Below are 13,397 nucleotides of genomic sequence, written 5' to 3'. Positions count from 1 at the left end.
GATTTGTAGTTTACCCCTCCCAAAGCTCCCATTCCCAGCATCTTTAACAAATCTCAGTTCCCAGGATTCTTTGGGGAATGTCATGCACATCAAATGTGTTTTACATGTGCTGGCAAAGTGTACACAGCCAGAGGCAGTTTGGGATCTCATTTGTATGCTCCTTTCCTTCCTAACATCCTTTGTGTGTTCATTGGCACTCAGAACACCCAGCTTCATAGGTTTAACAGATGCCTCCATATATATATATATATATATATATATATATATATATATATATATATATATATATATATAATGTGTGTTTTCACTTCAGTACTGCAGCCTGAAGAAAAGGTTTGCATAGCTTTTAGGCTTGCTTTTCGTATGCCTAACATTTACTGATCTAACAAAGAGGTGAAGATTGATTGAAGATTGCAATAAGCCTCTGCATTGCTTTATTGGAATGCTAATAATAATACAGCTATAATGCTGCTAATTCAACAATGAAAGCTGCAGGTGTAGCAAAGGGCATACTGCTGAAAATCACTGATAAAAAGTTGGCCAAAGTTTCCCCGCCCTTCTCTCATTTCTTCAGGGTATATAAGCACTCCCCTCCTATCGTGCCAACCGAAGACATTTTACAAAGCTGCCATTCCTGGGATCTTTAACAAATCTCAGTTCCCAGGATTCTTCAGGGAATGTTGTACACATCAAATGTGTTTTACATGTGCTGGCAAAGTGTACACAGCCGAGGCAGTTTGGGATCTTATTTGTATGCTCCTTTCCTTCCTTACATCCTTTGTGTGTTCTTTTGGCCCTTGGAACACCCCGCGTCAGGCCTTCATAAGAAAGCTCTTTTTTATCCTGTGAAAGCAATGCTGCTAAGTCAACAAGGAAACTGCTGGTGTACAAAGGACATTCTGCTGAAGGTTACTGATAAAAGGTTGGCCATTGGTTTCCCCGCCCCTCTGTCTCATTTCTTCAGGCCATTTGCTTAGACACTCCCCTCCTTTTGTGCCAACAGAAGACATTTCATTGGAAACAGGAACTTCATTTTTCTCACTCGAGTTTTCCCTTTCGCCACAAGAGTGTTGATCAGTTTCAGCCTGCAGCCAAGAACTGAACAAGCACAGAAACAGAAAATGGCACTTAGCAAAGACCGTGGCATTACACTGAATGATGGGAACAAAATCCCCGTATTAGGGTTTGGAACCTATACCCCGGACACTGTAAGTAACACATTTAACTCTCAGATTGTAGTAACTTGTTTTTGAAGAGCAAAATGCCTGCCAGCTGCTGAGTGCTTCATCCATTGCATTGCAAAGCACAGCACGAGGTACCTCATCTGATCTGAGAAGCCAATTGTGCATGAAAATTTCTGGTGTCACAGCAGCCAAGAAAGCAGCAGATCCCTTGCAGCACATAAAGCTCTGCTTCTCATTCAACAAGGGTCCTGAGCCAGCAGATTCAGGAGCAAATAATGTTTTGTGCAAGACTTGGATGGTTTATAGTTTCCAGTGTGAGTTGCTGCAGGGTTCAAAGTCCCCAGTGCAAAATGTCTACTGATATTTTCAAAATATTTCTATAAAACTATAAGTGCCCACTATTACCATAGTTTTGTTGGGAGTAACAATATTATCCAAAATTACCAGCCATTTTAGACACTAACAATAAATATAGAATCAATTCTTTATCCAAACCATCTTCATTTGGTCCATATCACCAGCAACGCAAATGAAGGGATCAATGAACGTTCTTGTTTTGTAATTAAATTAATTTCTAGGAATATCATGAGTTTACCAAATAAAAGCAACCACTCAGTTTCTCAAATCAAGTTTCCTTTTTCCATTTTTCCAATTCATATATCGGCTCCATTCACATATAAAGTGAGGGTAGAATCTATTTTATACAAAGACATACATGCTGACGAAGAGACTTCCTCAATCCCTTCTTGGATATCTCATCTACTGTCTTTCAGAAACATTAAACGATTTTTTAAAAGGAGCATTCTACAAACTGTATGTGTCAACAGTGTTCCACTGTTTGAACCAAAATAACTGACAAGTTAATTGATTGCTCATTTTAAATCCTGCATGCCATTCGGTGGCACAATATTATTTGGCATAATACAACGCATATAAATCACTTTTTCACGTTTTTTCTTTCTTTTTATTTGATGACTCAGGTCTAGTTGACAATGTCCACCAACAATAAGTGTTACTTTGATATAAATTTCTCCACTGTGGCAGAAACCTTGACTAACTTTTTCACCTTTTCAACTGGTAGAATCAAAAAAGCAAGTGTGAGGAGGCTACAAAGATAGCAATAGAATTTGGCTTCCGTCATATTGATGGCGCATACGTATACCAGACTGAGGAGCAAGTTGGGCGGGCCATTCGTGCGAAGATTTCAGATGGAACAGTAAAAAGGGAAGACATTTTCTACACCGGAAAAGTGAGTGAGTTTGGCAATTTAAAAAAAATATATGAGTAAAATATAGTGCCTTCATCATGATGCAATTTCACAGACATTATTTAACAAAATCAGAGCAAAATGCCTCTCCATTTATAAACCTACCCAGATTCTGCATTCATCCTCTGAGGCTCTGCTTTGTATGCCTCCTCCATGTGAGGCTCAGAGGGCGGCAAAACGAGAACAGGGCCTTTTCTGCATGGCTCCCCATTTGGGGAATGCTCTCTGCAAGGAGGTTCATTATACACCTCTAAGCACCAGGAGAAAATGCTCCTCTTCAACCAGGCCTTGGGCTGATTCATCTTCTACACCCTTTTTAAACCTGTTTGTGGGAGGAGGGATTACAGTTCTGTTGCTTCTGTTTTGACTATTTATTTGTGCTTTTATCTTTGTGAACTGCTCCAGGATCTTTTGATGAAGGGCAATATAGAAATTTAATAAATAAATAGTAAAAATATTATTTATTAGCAATAATTATTTTGTAAATTACTTCACCTACTTCACCACAGCAATTCAGAATATTCTTCAGAACAATATTTGAGTTTGCCCTTAACACTGTGCACAGCAGAATAGCCATCTGCCACAGCTATATGGTCCCGAGACCCAAAAACTCTATGGCTGTGTGAAAATATAAATATCTTTATAATTTTGACAGCTTTGGAGTACCTTCCACCGCCCAGAGCTGGTTCGGAAATGCTTAGAAGAATCCCTGAAGAAACTCCAGTTTGACTACATGGATCTGTTCATAATTCACAATCCATATTCTATGAAGGTAAATCATTATTGATGTCATAACTGAGTACTTGAGCAAGTATTAAGTACAATATTTGAATGTGTGTGGGGAGGGCCTGTTAAAAATATTTTATTCCCTGAAGGAACATTGGGAATTGTCATTTCCTAGAGATGCTGACAGTTCTCTTCTAGAACATATCTTAATCAAAGAATGATCACTCCCAGATTTTGGGGGAGAAACATGAAGTTAAAGAAAACCTTTGCATATAATGATTACATTAACCACATAGGCATCATAAGAAAGAAATTGTGTGCAGAGCAGGACTTGGGGAGGGAGCGAGGGAAGAATAAAAAGGGTTGGAGAGATGGGGAGAAAGACCTGGGCTTGTTACTTTAGTTTCCCACAGATCCCTGCACTGTGGTATCGGCCCCTGGAAGGTGAACTCCCTTTTTTATCACTGTCCATTAGTATTAGATAATATTACAGAGGTAAGAAAACTTCTAGGCCTGAAGTGCATTTATTCCCTCCACTTCCTTCTTTTGCAGCCTGGACCAGATTTAATTCCCATGGGAGAAGACAAAAAAATTATTTTTGACAACGTAGATCTTCGTCAGACATGGGAGGTAGGTGCCTGGGATTAAGAAATCCAGCCCTTGAGTCATTCAGATACAGAGCACAGTAGCCTTCCACCAGAAGAGGCATGTCCAGAACAATGACTCACACAATGGCTCCTATGAGAGCTGGTGAACTATAAGACTTCAATATTAGTCTGGAAAAAGGTGTGGCCTCAGCTATTCAACAAACACCACTCAACAAACATGTCGTGTTTACTTTGCCAGGCAATGGAGGCGTGCAAAGATGCTGGCTTGGTGAGGTCCATCGGAGTGTCCAACTTCACCCGTAAGCAGCTGGAATTGATCCTGAACAAGCCAGGATTGAAATACAAGCCAGTGATAAACCAGGTCAAGTGGCATTGCTTTTTTTAGTGGTTTCTACCAAGCACAGTTGAAAGCTTCTTTATTTAAGCTCTTTTGTGAGAGGACCTTTGTTTGGATGAACACAGGCATTCCCTGAAAAAACTTGCTTAAGGCTATAAGGTTGCAGATCCAGTCACAAGAAAATATGGTTGTGAGTTGTGGGGTGGACTCCCCTAAATTCCTGGAACCAGTAATGGGTTCTCATTTAATCAAAACCTCTGAATCCTCAGAAAAAAGAAAGTATGGAGAAGTCCATAATGTTTGAAACAGTCATCTCAGGTAGAAGGAGGCCTTCAAGCAGTCAGGGCCCACACAGCCTCTTGTAGGGACTCTGGAAGTTCTCAATTGGGGAGTGAAGGGCTTTTGAGTTAGGCATCTGGGCAAAGCTGTTGCAGCAGCCCTGATTCACTTGCAAATTGGTGTATATCTTATAACCAATGAGACCGAAGTTTTTTGAGACCCTGATAAAGAAGCGTCCCAGATGATATAGAGCAGGCTTCCTCAATCTCGGCACAGATGTCTTTCGCCTACAACTCCCACGATCCCTAGCTAGGAAGACCAGTGGTCAGGGATTATGGGAATTGTAGTCTCAAAACATCTGGAGGGCCGAGGTTGAGGAAGCCTGATATAAAGGCATCTTCTCACATTGATGGAAAGCCAGGTAAATCGCTCATCAGGCCTTTTTGCTCAACATACAAAATTCAGAGACTGAGTGGGCAGAAATAGAGACACTGCAGGCAGGACAGTGTGCCCAGGATATTTCTTATTTGGATATAATGACTCAACAGGGCTGGAGTGACAGGAGATTGAGGGGGAATAAGCCCTGCCCCCCATCTCCAGCTAACACACATTTCACGGATGAGGAGCGTGGCAATGGGAACCACAAATGCAAGAATGGCCAATTAAAGATTCTGATGCATCAGAAAACAAAACACACCTTAAGAAAAGTAACACTGGGATATTTCAAAAAATAATAGCATGCTTCTGCTTTTCTGCCTTTCCTTTATTTCACCGTATTCTTTGTTTCATCTGAATTCTCACTTTTGGGTTGTGTTGGGGGATTTTGAATCCACAGGTTGAATGCCATCCTTATCGGAACCAAAGCAAGATGCTGGCCTTCTGCAAGTCAAACAACATCATCTTGGAAGGATATAGTGTCCTGGGATCCCAAAGGGACCCAAGATGGTAAGAGATGCAGCCAAAACGTTTGGGGACCACCTATGCCGACTATTCCCCAGCATCTACATCAATTCTTTAGGTTGCATTCTGGGCCCCACAATTAATAAAAAGCATTGTGGTGAAAACCAGCATCAGGACCTTTTCTGTAGTGGCCCCACAATTGGGGAAATCATTCCACAAAGAGATCTACAAAGCTCTTCCCCTCCCATTTGAGACATTCTCAGATACCTTCCCAGTGCTGAAGTGTTTTTTATATATATAAATGCTTGACTTCTCCCAAACGTATGTTTTTAAATGTTGCAGGCAGGGGGCTATTTAATAATTTCTGCTTCTGAAATTTTGTGCTGTTTTTAAATCATATTTATATTATGTTTAATGTTGCTTTAAACAGTAGAATGACAGAGATGAAAGGACCCTGTATCCAGGCTTACATTTACTGTAAACCATTATAGCATTTCTCTTTTTACATAGCTTGTTTTGTGTGTCTCAGAATTTTAAATTGTATTGTCTTTATCTATATTGGAAGCCACTTCAATGCTTATTTTTAACAAGTGGGACCAGCAACAAATATTGAGTTCTCCTTCAAGACAATGAGCTGTTCATTCCTCCAGGATCCTCTATTTCATTTGAACATCAACTCTCCAGCAGGCACGCAGGATTCTTTGGGCCTTTCTTTCCTGCCTTAGGTGTCCCCCTCCCCAATACTGATTGTACTTAAGCAAAGGAAAAACCTCTCTTTTGTGCACAAATGCTACCATTTTGGCTACAGAATGATCCACGTGCAACACATGATTTTGCGATTTATTGGTGGAGGGGGTAGAGCATGATACTAAAAACTTATATTAATTCAAATCGACTAACCAAGCTTTAAATACAAAATATTTAGTGTATTTTGCATGGACTAGGCCAAGACTGTATTAATTTTAGAGTGAAATTTATATATTCTGGACACCAGAAACACACCTTCTCTCCATGTTGCTTTCCGGCAGGATAGATCAAAACACTCCTGTCCTGCTTGAAGACCCTCTGTTGGTTGCAATCGCCAAAAAGTACAACAAAACCCCAGCTCTCGTGGCTATTTGCTACCAACTGCAGCGTGGCTTGGTGGTCCTGGTGAAGACCTACACCAGAAAGCGAATTGAGGAAAATGCCCAGGTAAAGCAGTATATATTAATCCATTTAAAAACAATACCGAAAAAGGACATCATTTGGACACTGTGATCTCACAGGTCATATGACACAACTGGGAGGGAAGATGCACATCTTGATTTGGGGACTCAAGAAGTTGGAGGAGTTTCCAGCAGTGGGTTTTCAAAAGAATCACTGCCTCAGACCGTGAAGTCAGAGTGCAACCATCATGACTACCTTCCATTAGTATTCTTATCCACCATGAACTTGTCTAATGTTTAAAGCCATCCAAGTTGGTGGCTGTCACTGTCTCGCATGGATCAAGTTCAGTAGTTTAGCTATGCACTGCTTAAAGAACCTCATTTGCTGGACTATGACTTCCCTCATCCTGACCATTGGTCATGATGGCGAAGACCGATGGGGAGTTGGAGTCCATCCACATCTGGGGGGCCACAGTTTCCCCACTCCTGTTCTATTGCAAACCTACATTACTATGCCTATAAAATTCCCTCAATGGGAGGACATCTGGACTGAAGCTGTTGAATGAAGGAAATAAACTTTGGAAGGTGGTAGCAAAGTTCGCTTTGGTTTCTCTGTGGCTGGAAAAAGGTGCACAGCTCTGAGGTGCAAAAAGAAGACATGAGGTAAAAGCACCTCAGCATTTTATTTTCTCCTCCTGACAGGCATTTACATTCCAGTTGTCTGAGGAGGATATGAAATCCATTGATGGCCTTCACAAAAGCATGAGCTTTTTAAAAGCAGAAATGTAAGTCACATTTATATAGTAAGCATATAAATACATAAAAGTGGTTCACGCAAGAATTGATACTGCGAGAGCAAAAGGAAGAAGAGATCTGGCATCCATCTCTTCTCTTCATAGAGAATAAGGTGAAATTATAGAAGTAATTACTGTGGAGACTTTGTATGAATCCCCATTCATTATTGGAGTGGGGTGCATTTTGAATTTCAGCCTCCCAGATATTCAGCAGGGAGATATTTGCCATTTGATGGCAAACTCGGGGGCCTTACAATGCACTGTGTGAAATGGTCTCGTGACGCAATGGCTGGCAACAGATCAATGTGTGTTGCTTGTGCATCTTCCACACCCTTGAGTGTTGACTCTCTTTTGTTTTGTTTCAGCTTTGCTGATCACCCACAATATTACCCACCAGATGTGGAATAAGGACCCGTCCCCCATCTCCAATTTATCCCCTTCTGAACCTGGGTCCTTTTGCATGGAAAAAAATTGTTCTAACTAGGGGGTGGGCAAATCTGTCAGTATCAATTCCTCCCAGCAACCCAGCGTCTCAATTTCCACTCTTCAGTTCCTCACATCTCCACATCAGTTTGGGATTTTTTAAAATCTCTTGAAAATTCATCCTTGCAAATTTCTCCTACCATACACATTTTTCTTTGCCCTTTGGCTAAAATAAAGCATGCTTGCATGGTGTTTTCACTGATATATGCTCTTAATGCATTCTTTACCACAGTATATACATTTTTGCAATTATTCTGTAACTGAACAACTGCATCACAAAATTCAGAGAATTGCCACTTTCTCAGGATAACTGCATTTCGATTTGCATATTGGTTCAAGAAGTGTGAGCTGTGTAGTTTCTCATTAAAAAGTGAACAAAACTGAACTCCTCCTCCATCCCTAGTTCCTTCTAATGTGTCAAATAGCAGTTTCAAGGGGGTGATTTGTATATTGAAAATAGCACAGGGGGGGGAGGATTAACATTCATAAAAAGAAGCAGCTGCATAGCCTGAGATTTCTTGTCAAGATGATTTGAAATAACTTCAGAAAATAAGAAGATCCTGCTGCATCAGGCCATTGGCCCATCTAGTCCAGCAACCTGTTCTCCAGTGGCCAACCAGATGTCTGTGGGAAGCAGGACATGAGGGGAAACTTCTAAATTACAAAGTCGCTGCTTCCATTTCTGGGAAGGGATGGGCAGGAATGACCATTGCTGTCTCTGGGGTCCTCTGCTGGCTGTGAGGAGGAAAGAGCACATGGTTTCAATTGTCTGCCAACACAACCTGAAATGAATTATGACTATGTTTCTCTGGTCACTCTGTTTCACAGCAGATGATGTTATATGTATGCATTCTATCCTCTGGAATCTGTAACAATATTCAAAATGTCCTTGCTGAAATCATTTGTTGCTACTTGCTGTCTCCCACTCAGCCCCTGCTTTGCGTAACCTGAACCCTCCAGCAAAGGCTGAGTCTGTGGACACGCTTCCTTTTAATCTGCATTCAGGCTGAGCGTTGTGCACACGGCACCACATTCCACTCAGAACGCCCACCTTCGTTGGGTTAACAGATGCCTCCACATATTTCATTTATTATTTTGTTTCTGAGCATACGTGTTTTCATTTCAATACTACAACCTGAAGAAAAGGTCTGCATAGCTTTTAGGCTTGCTTTTCCTATGTTTAACATTTACTAATCTAACAAAGAGGTGATGTTTCTTGATCAAAGATTGCAATAGGCCTCTGCATTCCTTTATTGGAACGCTATTATTATTATTATTATTATTATTATTATTATTATTATTAATCAGACAACTATTATTTATCTTGTGAAAGCTGACTACTAAGTCAGCAAAATCGAAACTGTGGGGCATCAAAGGATATTCTGCTGAAAATTACTGGTAAAAATTTGGCCATAGGATTCCCTGCCCTTCTTTCTCATTTCTTCAGGGCATTTTCTTAGACATTCCCCTCCTTTTGTGTCAACAGAAGACATTTCACTGGAAACAGGAACTTCATTTTTTTGACTCGAGTTTTCTATTGAATTTTAAACAGATTGAGCTTTAATCATCTTCAGACAACAGCCAGGCAACCCATAGATTTTATGTAGAAATGCATACAATTCTGCAAAAAAGCATTACCATTTAAACCTCTAGCATGAAGTTGTAACCTCATTAAAGAAAAGAAAGTATACAGCCTCTGCTGCGTTATTTTCCCCATTCCTTAATTTCTTCTATGCTAATCTATTGTATCACAAACAAAAGGGAAATCACCAATCAAAGCTACTGGTGTTTCGGAGGGCACTGTGGTGAAAATTTAGAAACTTTGGTATAGTTAACATGTGCCATTTGTGAGCACTGCAACTCTTTGTTGGGATCACATTAATCCAAAGTCTGGAGCAAGATAGGGAGTGTCCCTGCCCTTCTTTCTAGCTTTAACAGAACATTGGCTTAGTCACTTCCCCTTCATCATATCTAAGGAAGATGTTTCCTTAAAAATGCACACTCTGTTCATTTTTCTCACTCGAGTGTCTGCTTTCAGCAGAAGAATGTGGTAAAACTTCAGTCTTGAGTCAAGTACTGAATGGGCACAGAAACAAAAATGGCAGTCAGCAGAGACCATGGCATTACAATGAATAATGGCAACAAAATCCCTGTACTGTACTGGGATTTGGAACCTATTCTTCGGATGCTGTAAGTAAAATGCTTGAATCTCATATTGTGGCAACATGTTTTTGAATAGCAAAATGGCTGGCACTATGACCGAGGGTCAGGTAGTAGCAGAGCTCAGACACTGTTTAGAGATAGCAGAGGAACAATACATTGCAAAATTTGCCAAATAAAAGCTACCACTTCTTTTATAAGGAAAATTTCATTTTCCAATTCATATGTCTATTCCATTAACATATAAAATGAGGGTGGAGTCCATCTTACATAAAAATATACAGGCAGATGAGGGGAACTGGACATCCTTCCTTCCTCTTGCTCTTCTCTCAATCCCTTCTTGGATATCACTTCTGTTTCAGAAACATTTTGATTTTGATTTTTTTTAAAAGCATTCTGCAAACAGCATATGCCTCAACATACACCTTTGATCCAAAATAACTGATAATTTAATGAATTGCTGGTTTGGAATCCTTTAATTATTGCAGAGGTTAAAAGATAGCGAAAGGCAAGGAGATACAAAAAAAACCCTGAGTCGTCATCCTAAATCAACACAGGTAGGGAAGGGTGGGATATATAATCCATCAGACTGCCAAATAAATCATCACAGGCCCGAAATCAGTATGTGGTAACCTAATTTCAGTGGATAGCTGGGTCTGGGAGCTACCATTTTGATTTCCCACAATGCAACTAGAAGTGATACTACTGGAGGGGGGCATTGTAGAGAATTAAAATGGCAGCTCTCCACCAAGCAGCCTTGACTGGAGCACTGTTGCCATTGCCAGCCACAACCACTTCACCTACATGAGAGGGAGCCCACCAGAGGACCCAGGCATCCTCTCAGGAGGTAACTGGAACTCAAATGTTAGTTACAGGTACTCTTTCATACAGAGTACGCCACTGGAGCAGAGACTTTAACCAGCTTTTTACCTTTTTCAGCTGGCAAGCTAAAAGAACCAAGTCTGAGGAGGCTACAAAGATAGCAATAGAAGTCAGCTTCCACCATATTGATGGCGCATATGAGTACAAGGCTGAGGAACAAGTCCATTTTCTACAATGGAAAGGTAAATGAGTTGTTTTTTAATAATATTTTTAAATTAACTTTTCAAATTTTACAAATTCTTTTAAACAACCATCAAAACAAATCTCTCATGTCTGTTGACTTCCCATCCACCCTTCCATCATGCTCTTTTCTTACCTTATGCAGCTGCTGCATTCCTTATAGTTTAGCCATTGTTGTTGTTGTTTAGTTGTTTAGTCGTGTCCGACTCTTCGTGACCCCATGGACCAGAGCACGCCAGGCACTCCTTGTTGGGATTCAGAACTTACAGGGTTAATATGTTCTGAGTGACGCCTCACATTCTGACGTCAGGTTTGGAAGGTTGGGAGGAGTTTTTTTCCTCACTGTCTCTTTGTTTTCGTGAGAAATGGAAGCAATAGCTATGGCGGCTAGAAGCCCAGGAGTGTTTGTCTGAGAAATGTCGCAATAAAGGACTGATAAATGAGCACACAAGACTGGTGTGTTTGCATGAATCTAAGGAAGCAACAGGCAACAGTTTTTCCGCTGTGTTTTACTCTGCAAGGCGTGACGGAGAGCAGATTGGCGCGGCTGAGAGGGAAGCGTGCCGGACCGCTATAAACTGCACCTAATTGGGGGTCGTAAGCCAATTAGTCACGCTTAATTTTCCAAGACTCCTGTCTTCCACCGCCTCCCTCAGTTTGGTCAAACTCATGTTAGTAGCTTCAAGAACACTGTCCAACCATCTCATCCTCTGTCATCCCCTTCTCCTTGTGCCCTCCATCTTTCCCAACATCAGGGTCTTTTCCAGGGAGTCTTCTCTTCTCATGAGGTGGCCAAAGTATTAGAACCTCAGCTTTCAGGATCTGTCCTTCCAGGAGCACTCAGGGCTGATTTCCTTCAGAATGGATAGGTTTGATCTTCTTGCAGTCCATGGGACTCTCAAGAGTCTCCTCCAGCACCATAATTTAAAAGCATCACTTCTTCGGCAATCAGCCTTCTTTATGGTCCAGCTCTCACTTCCATACATCACTACAGTGGTACCTCTGGTTAAGAACTTAATTTGTTCCAGAGGTCTGTTCTTAACTGAAACTGTTCTTAACCTGAAGCACCACTTTAGCTAATGGGGCCTCCCGCTGCCACCATGCCACTGCTGCATGATTTCTGTTCTCATCCTGAAGCAAAGTTCTTAACCCGAGGTACTATTTCTAGGTTAGCGGAGTCTGTAACCTGAAGCGTCTGTAACCTGAGGTACCACTGTACTGGGGAAACCCTAGCTTTGACTATACAGACCTTTGTCGGCAAGGTGATGTCTCTGCTTTTTAAGATGCTGTCTGTGTGTGTCAAAGTTTTGTCATCGTTTTTCTCTGAATTTACTTGTACTTGTCCTGTGCTCTTCCTCAGTAGCATGTTGGACGCCTTCTGACCTGAGGGGCTCATCTTTTATATCTTTTATATGCCTGTTGTCTTTGTCCATTGAGTTTTCTTGGCAGGGATACTGGAGTGGCTTGCCGGTTCCTGCTCCAGGTGGATCACATTTTGTCAAAACTTTCCACTATGACCTGTTTGTCTTGGGTAGCCCTGCATGGCATAGCTCATAGCTTCTCTGAGTTATTCAAGCCCCTTCACCACAACAAGGCAGTGATCCACGAAGGAGAGTTTAGCCATGATATACATTAATTATGAATTATTAAACTGCAATTCTCATCCGCTGCTTTACTTCAAATCGTGCATACATTTTAACATAACATTGCGGAAAGGTGAGTTTGAATTTTATTTCTTTTATGAACAACTATCATTATTGAGGTGCATATTTCACAGGCATTATGTAACACAGAAAGGGCAATATGCTGGCTAAAAGATTGTAATAAATTAAAATATAAATCATTAGCAATAATATATGTGAATTTTGTTTTAAACATAATATTTTTATTCCTTTGCTTTTTTTGGCTATCAAGATACAACAGTTTTTTAAGGGTGCCTGAACGCTGCATAGGTCAAAGCGTGTTCTCCTTCATGGAGAGCACGTGTTGCGGTGGGGGCCGCCAGGACACTCCAAAGTTGGGGGAGGGATAATTGATCGTTGGCCACTGATGCGATTGGGGCTTCCCTTGTTGCTGGGAAGAAGTTAATGTTGCCATTTGTTGATTGACAGCCAGAAATGCTAATACTTCTTGCACGAGGCTAGGGCTTCCTCTTTTCGCCCGTGCATCGGATTGCCTGTCCCTCCCTCCCTAGAATAGGGTTGTTCGCTTTGACCTTGCTATGCCTGTCATGGGGTCGTCTGCTTTGGGGCAGGGGCCCGGTAGGAATTTTGTCCATCTGGCTGATTGGCTCGGGCCATTTGGTTTTTGCCTACTGCGTAGCAAATTGTCACAACTTGTAAGGTTCACGGTTAGGCATTGGTTTATGGTTTGGTTGGTTGAGGGAAATGGATTGGCTGTGCCTGCCCCTCTAATGCTGCTGCTGCAAGGGATTATGTTAGAGGAATTG

The 13,397-nt window shown here is 41.3% G+C and overlaps 1 protein-coding gene and 1 pseudogene across 2 annotated transcripts in view; both read left to right on the top strand.

Annotated features, from left to right (window-relative positions):
- The first annotated feature begins 879 nt into the window (after positions 1-879).
- On the top strand, positions 880-8,111 carry LOC309378742 (aldo-keto reductase family 1 member C3-like). Its single transcript, XM_081927370.1, has 9 exons — positions 880-1,208; positions 2,266-2,433; positions 3,107-3,223; positions 3,730-3,807; positions 4,024-4,146; positions 5,237-5,346; positions 6,330-6,495; positions 7,152-7,234; positions 7,609-8,111. The coding sequence occupies exons 1-9, from the start codon at positions 1,122-1,124 to the stop codon at positions 7,649-7,651; spliced, it is 975 nt and encodes a 324-aa protein (XP_081783496.1). The 5' UTR covers positions 880-1,121; the 3' UTR covers positions 7,652-8,111.
- Positions 8,112-9,889: 1,778 nt separating this feature from the next.
- Positions 9,890-13,397, top strand: part of LOC309379829 (aldo-keto reductase family 1 member C3-like) — a 29,029-nt pseudogene continuing 25,521 nt past the window's right edge. Inside the window, exon 1 of the transcript XR_014173329.1 lies at positions 9,890-9,916. The product of XR_014173329.1 is annotated as an aldo-keto reductase family 1 member C3-like (transcript). The remainder of the gene's footprint in view (positions 9,917-13,397) is intronic.

This window comes from Podarcis melisellensis, assembly GCF_964234715.1.
Source record: "Podarcis melisellensis genome assembly, chromosome: 10".
In the NCBI taxonomy this organism is placed as follows: domain Eukaryota; kingdom Metazoa; phylum Chordata; class Lepidosauria; order Squamata; family Lacertidae; genus Podarcis; species Podarcis melisellensis.
The sequence above is the reverse complement of the archived record's forward strand: the minus strand, read 5'-3'. Positions and strand labels throughout refer to the sequence as shown.

Bases quoted from the DNA above. Each gene is read 5' to 3' on its own strand.
- LOC309378742 (XM_081927370.1), top strand. From the start codon at position 1,122: ATGGCACTTAGCAAAGACCGTGGCATTACACTGAATGATGGGAACAAA. The intron at 2,434-3,106 runs GTGAGTGAGTTT...TAATTTTGACAG, and splicing joins ACATTTTCTACACCGGAAAA to CTTTGGAGTACCTTCCACCG. The intron at 3,808-4,023 runs GTAGGTGCCTGG...TTACTTTGCCAG, and splicing joins ATCTTCGTCAGACATGGGAG to GCAATGGAGGCGTGCAAAGA.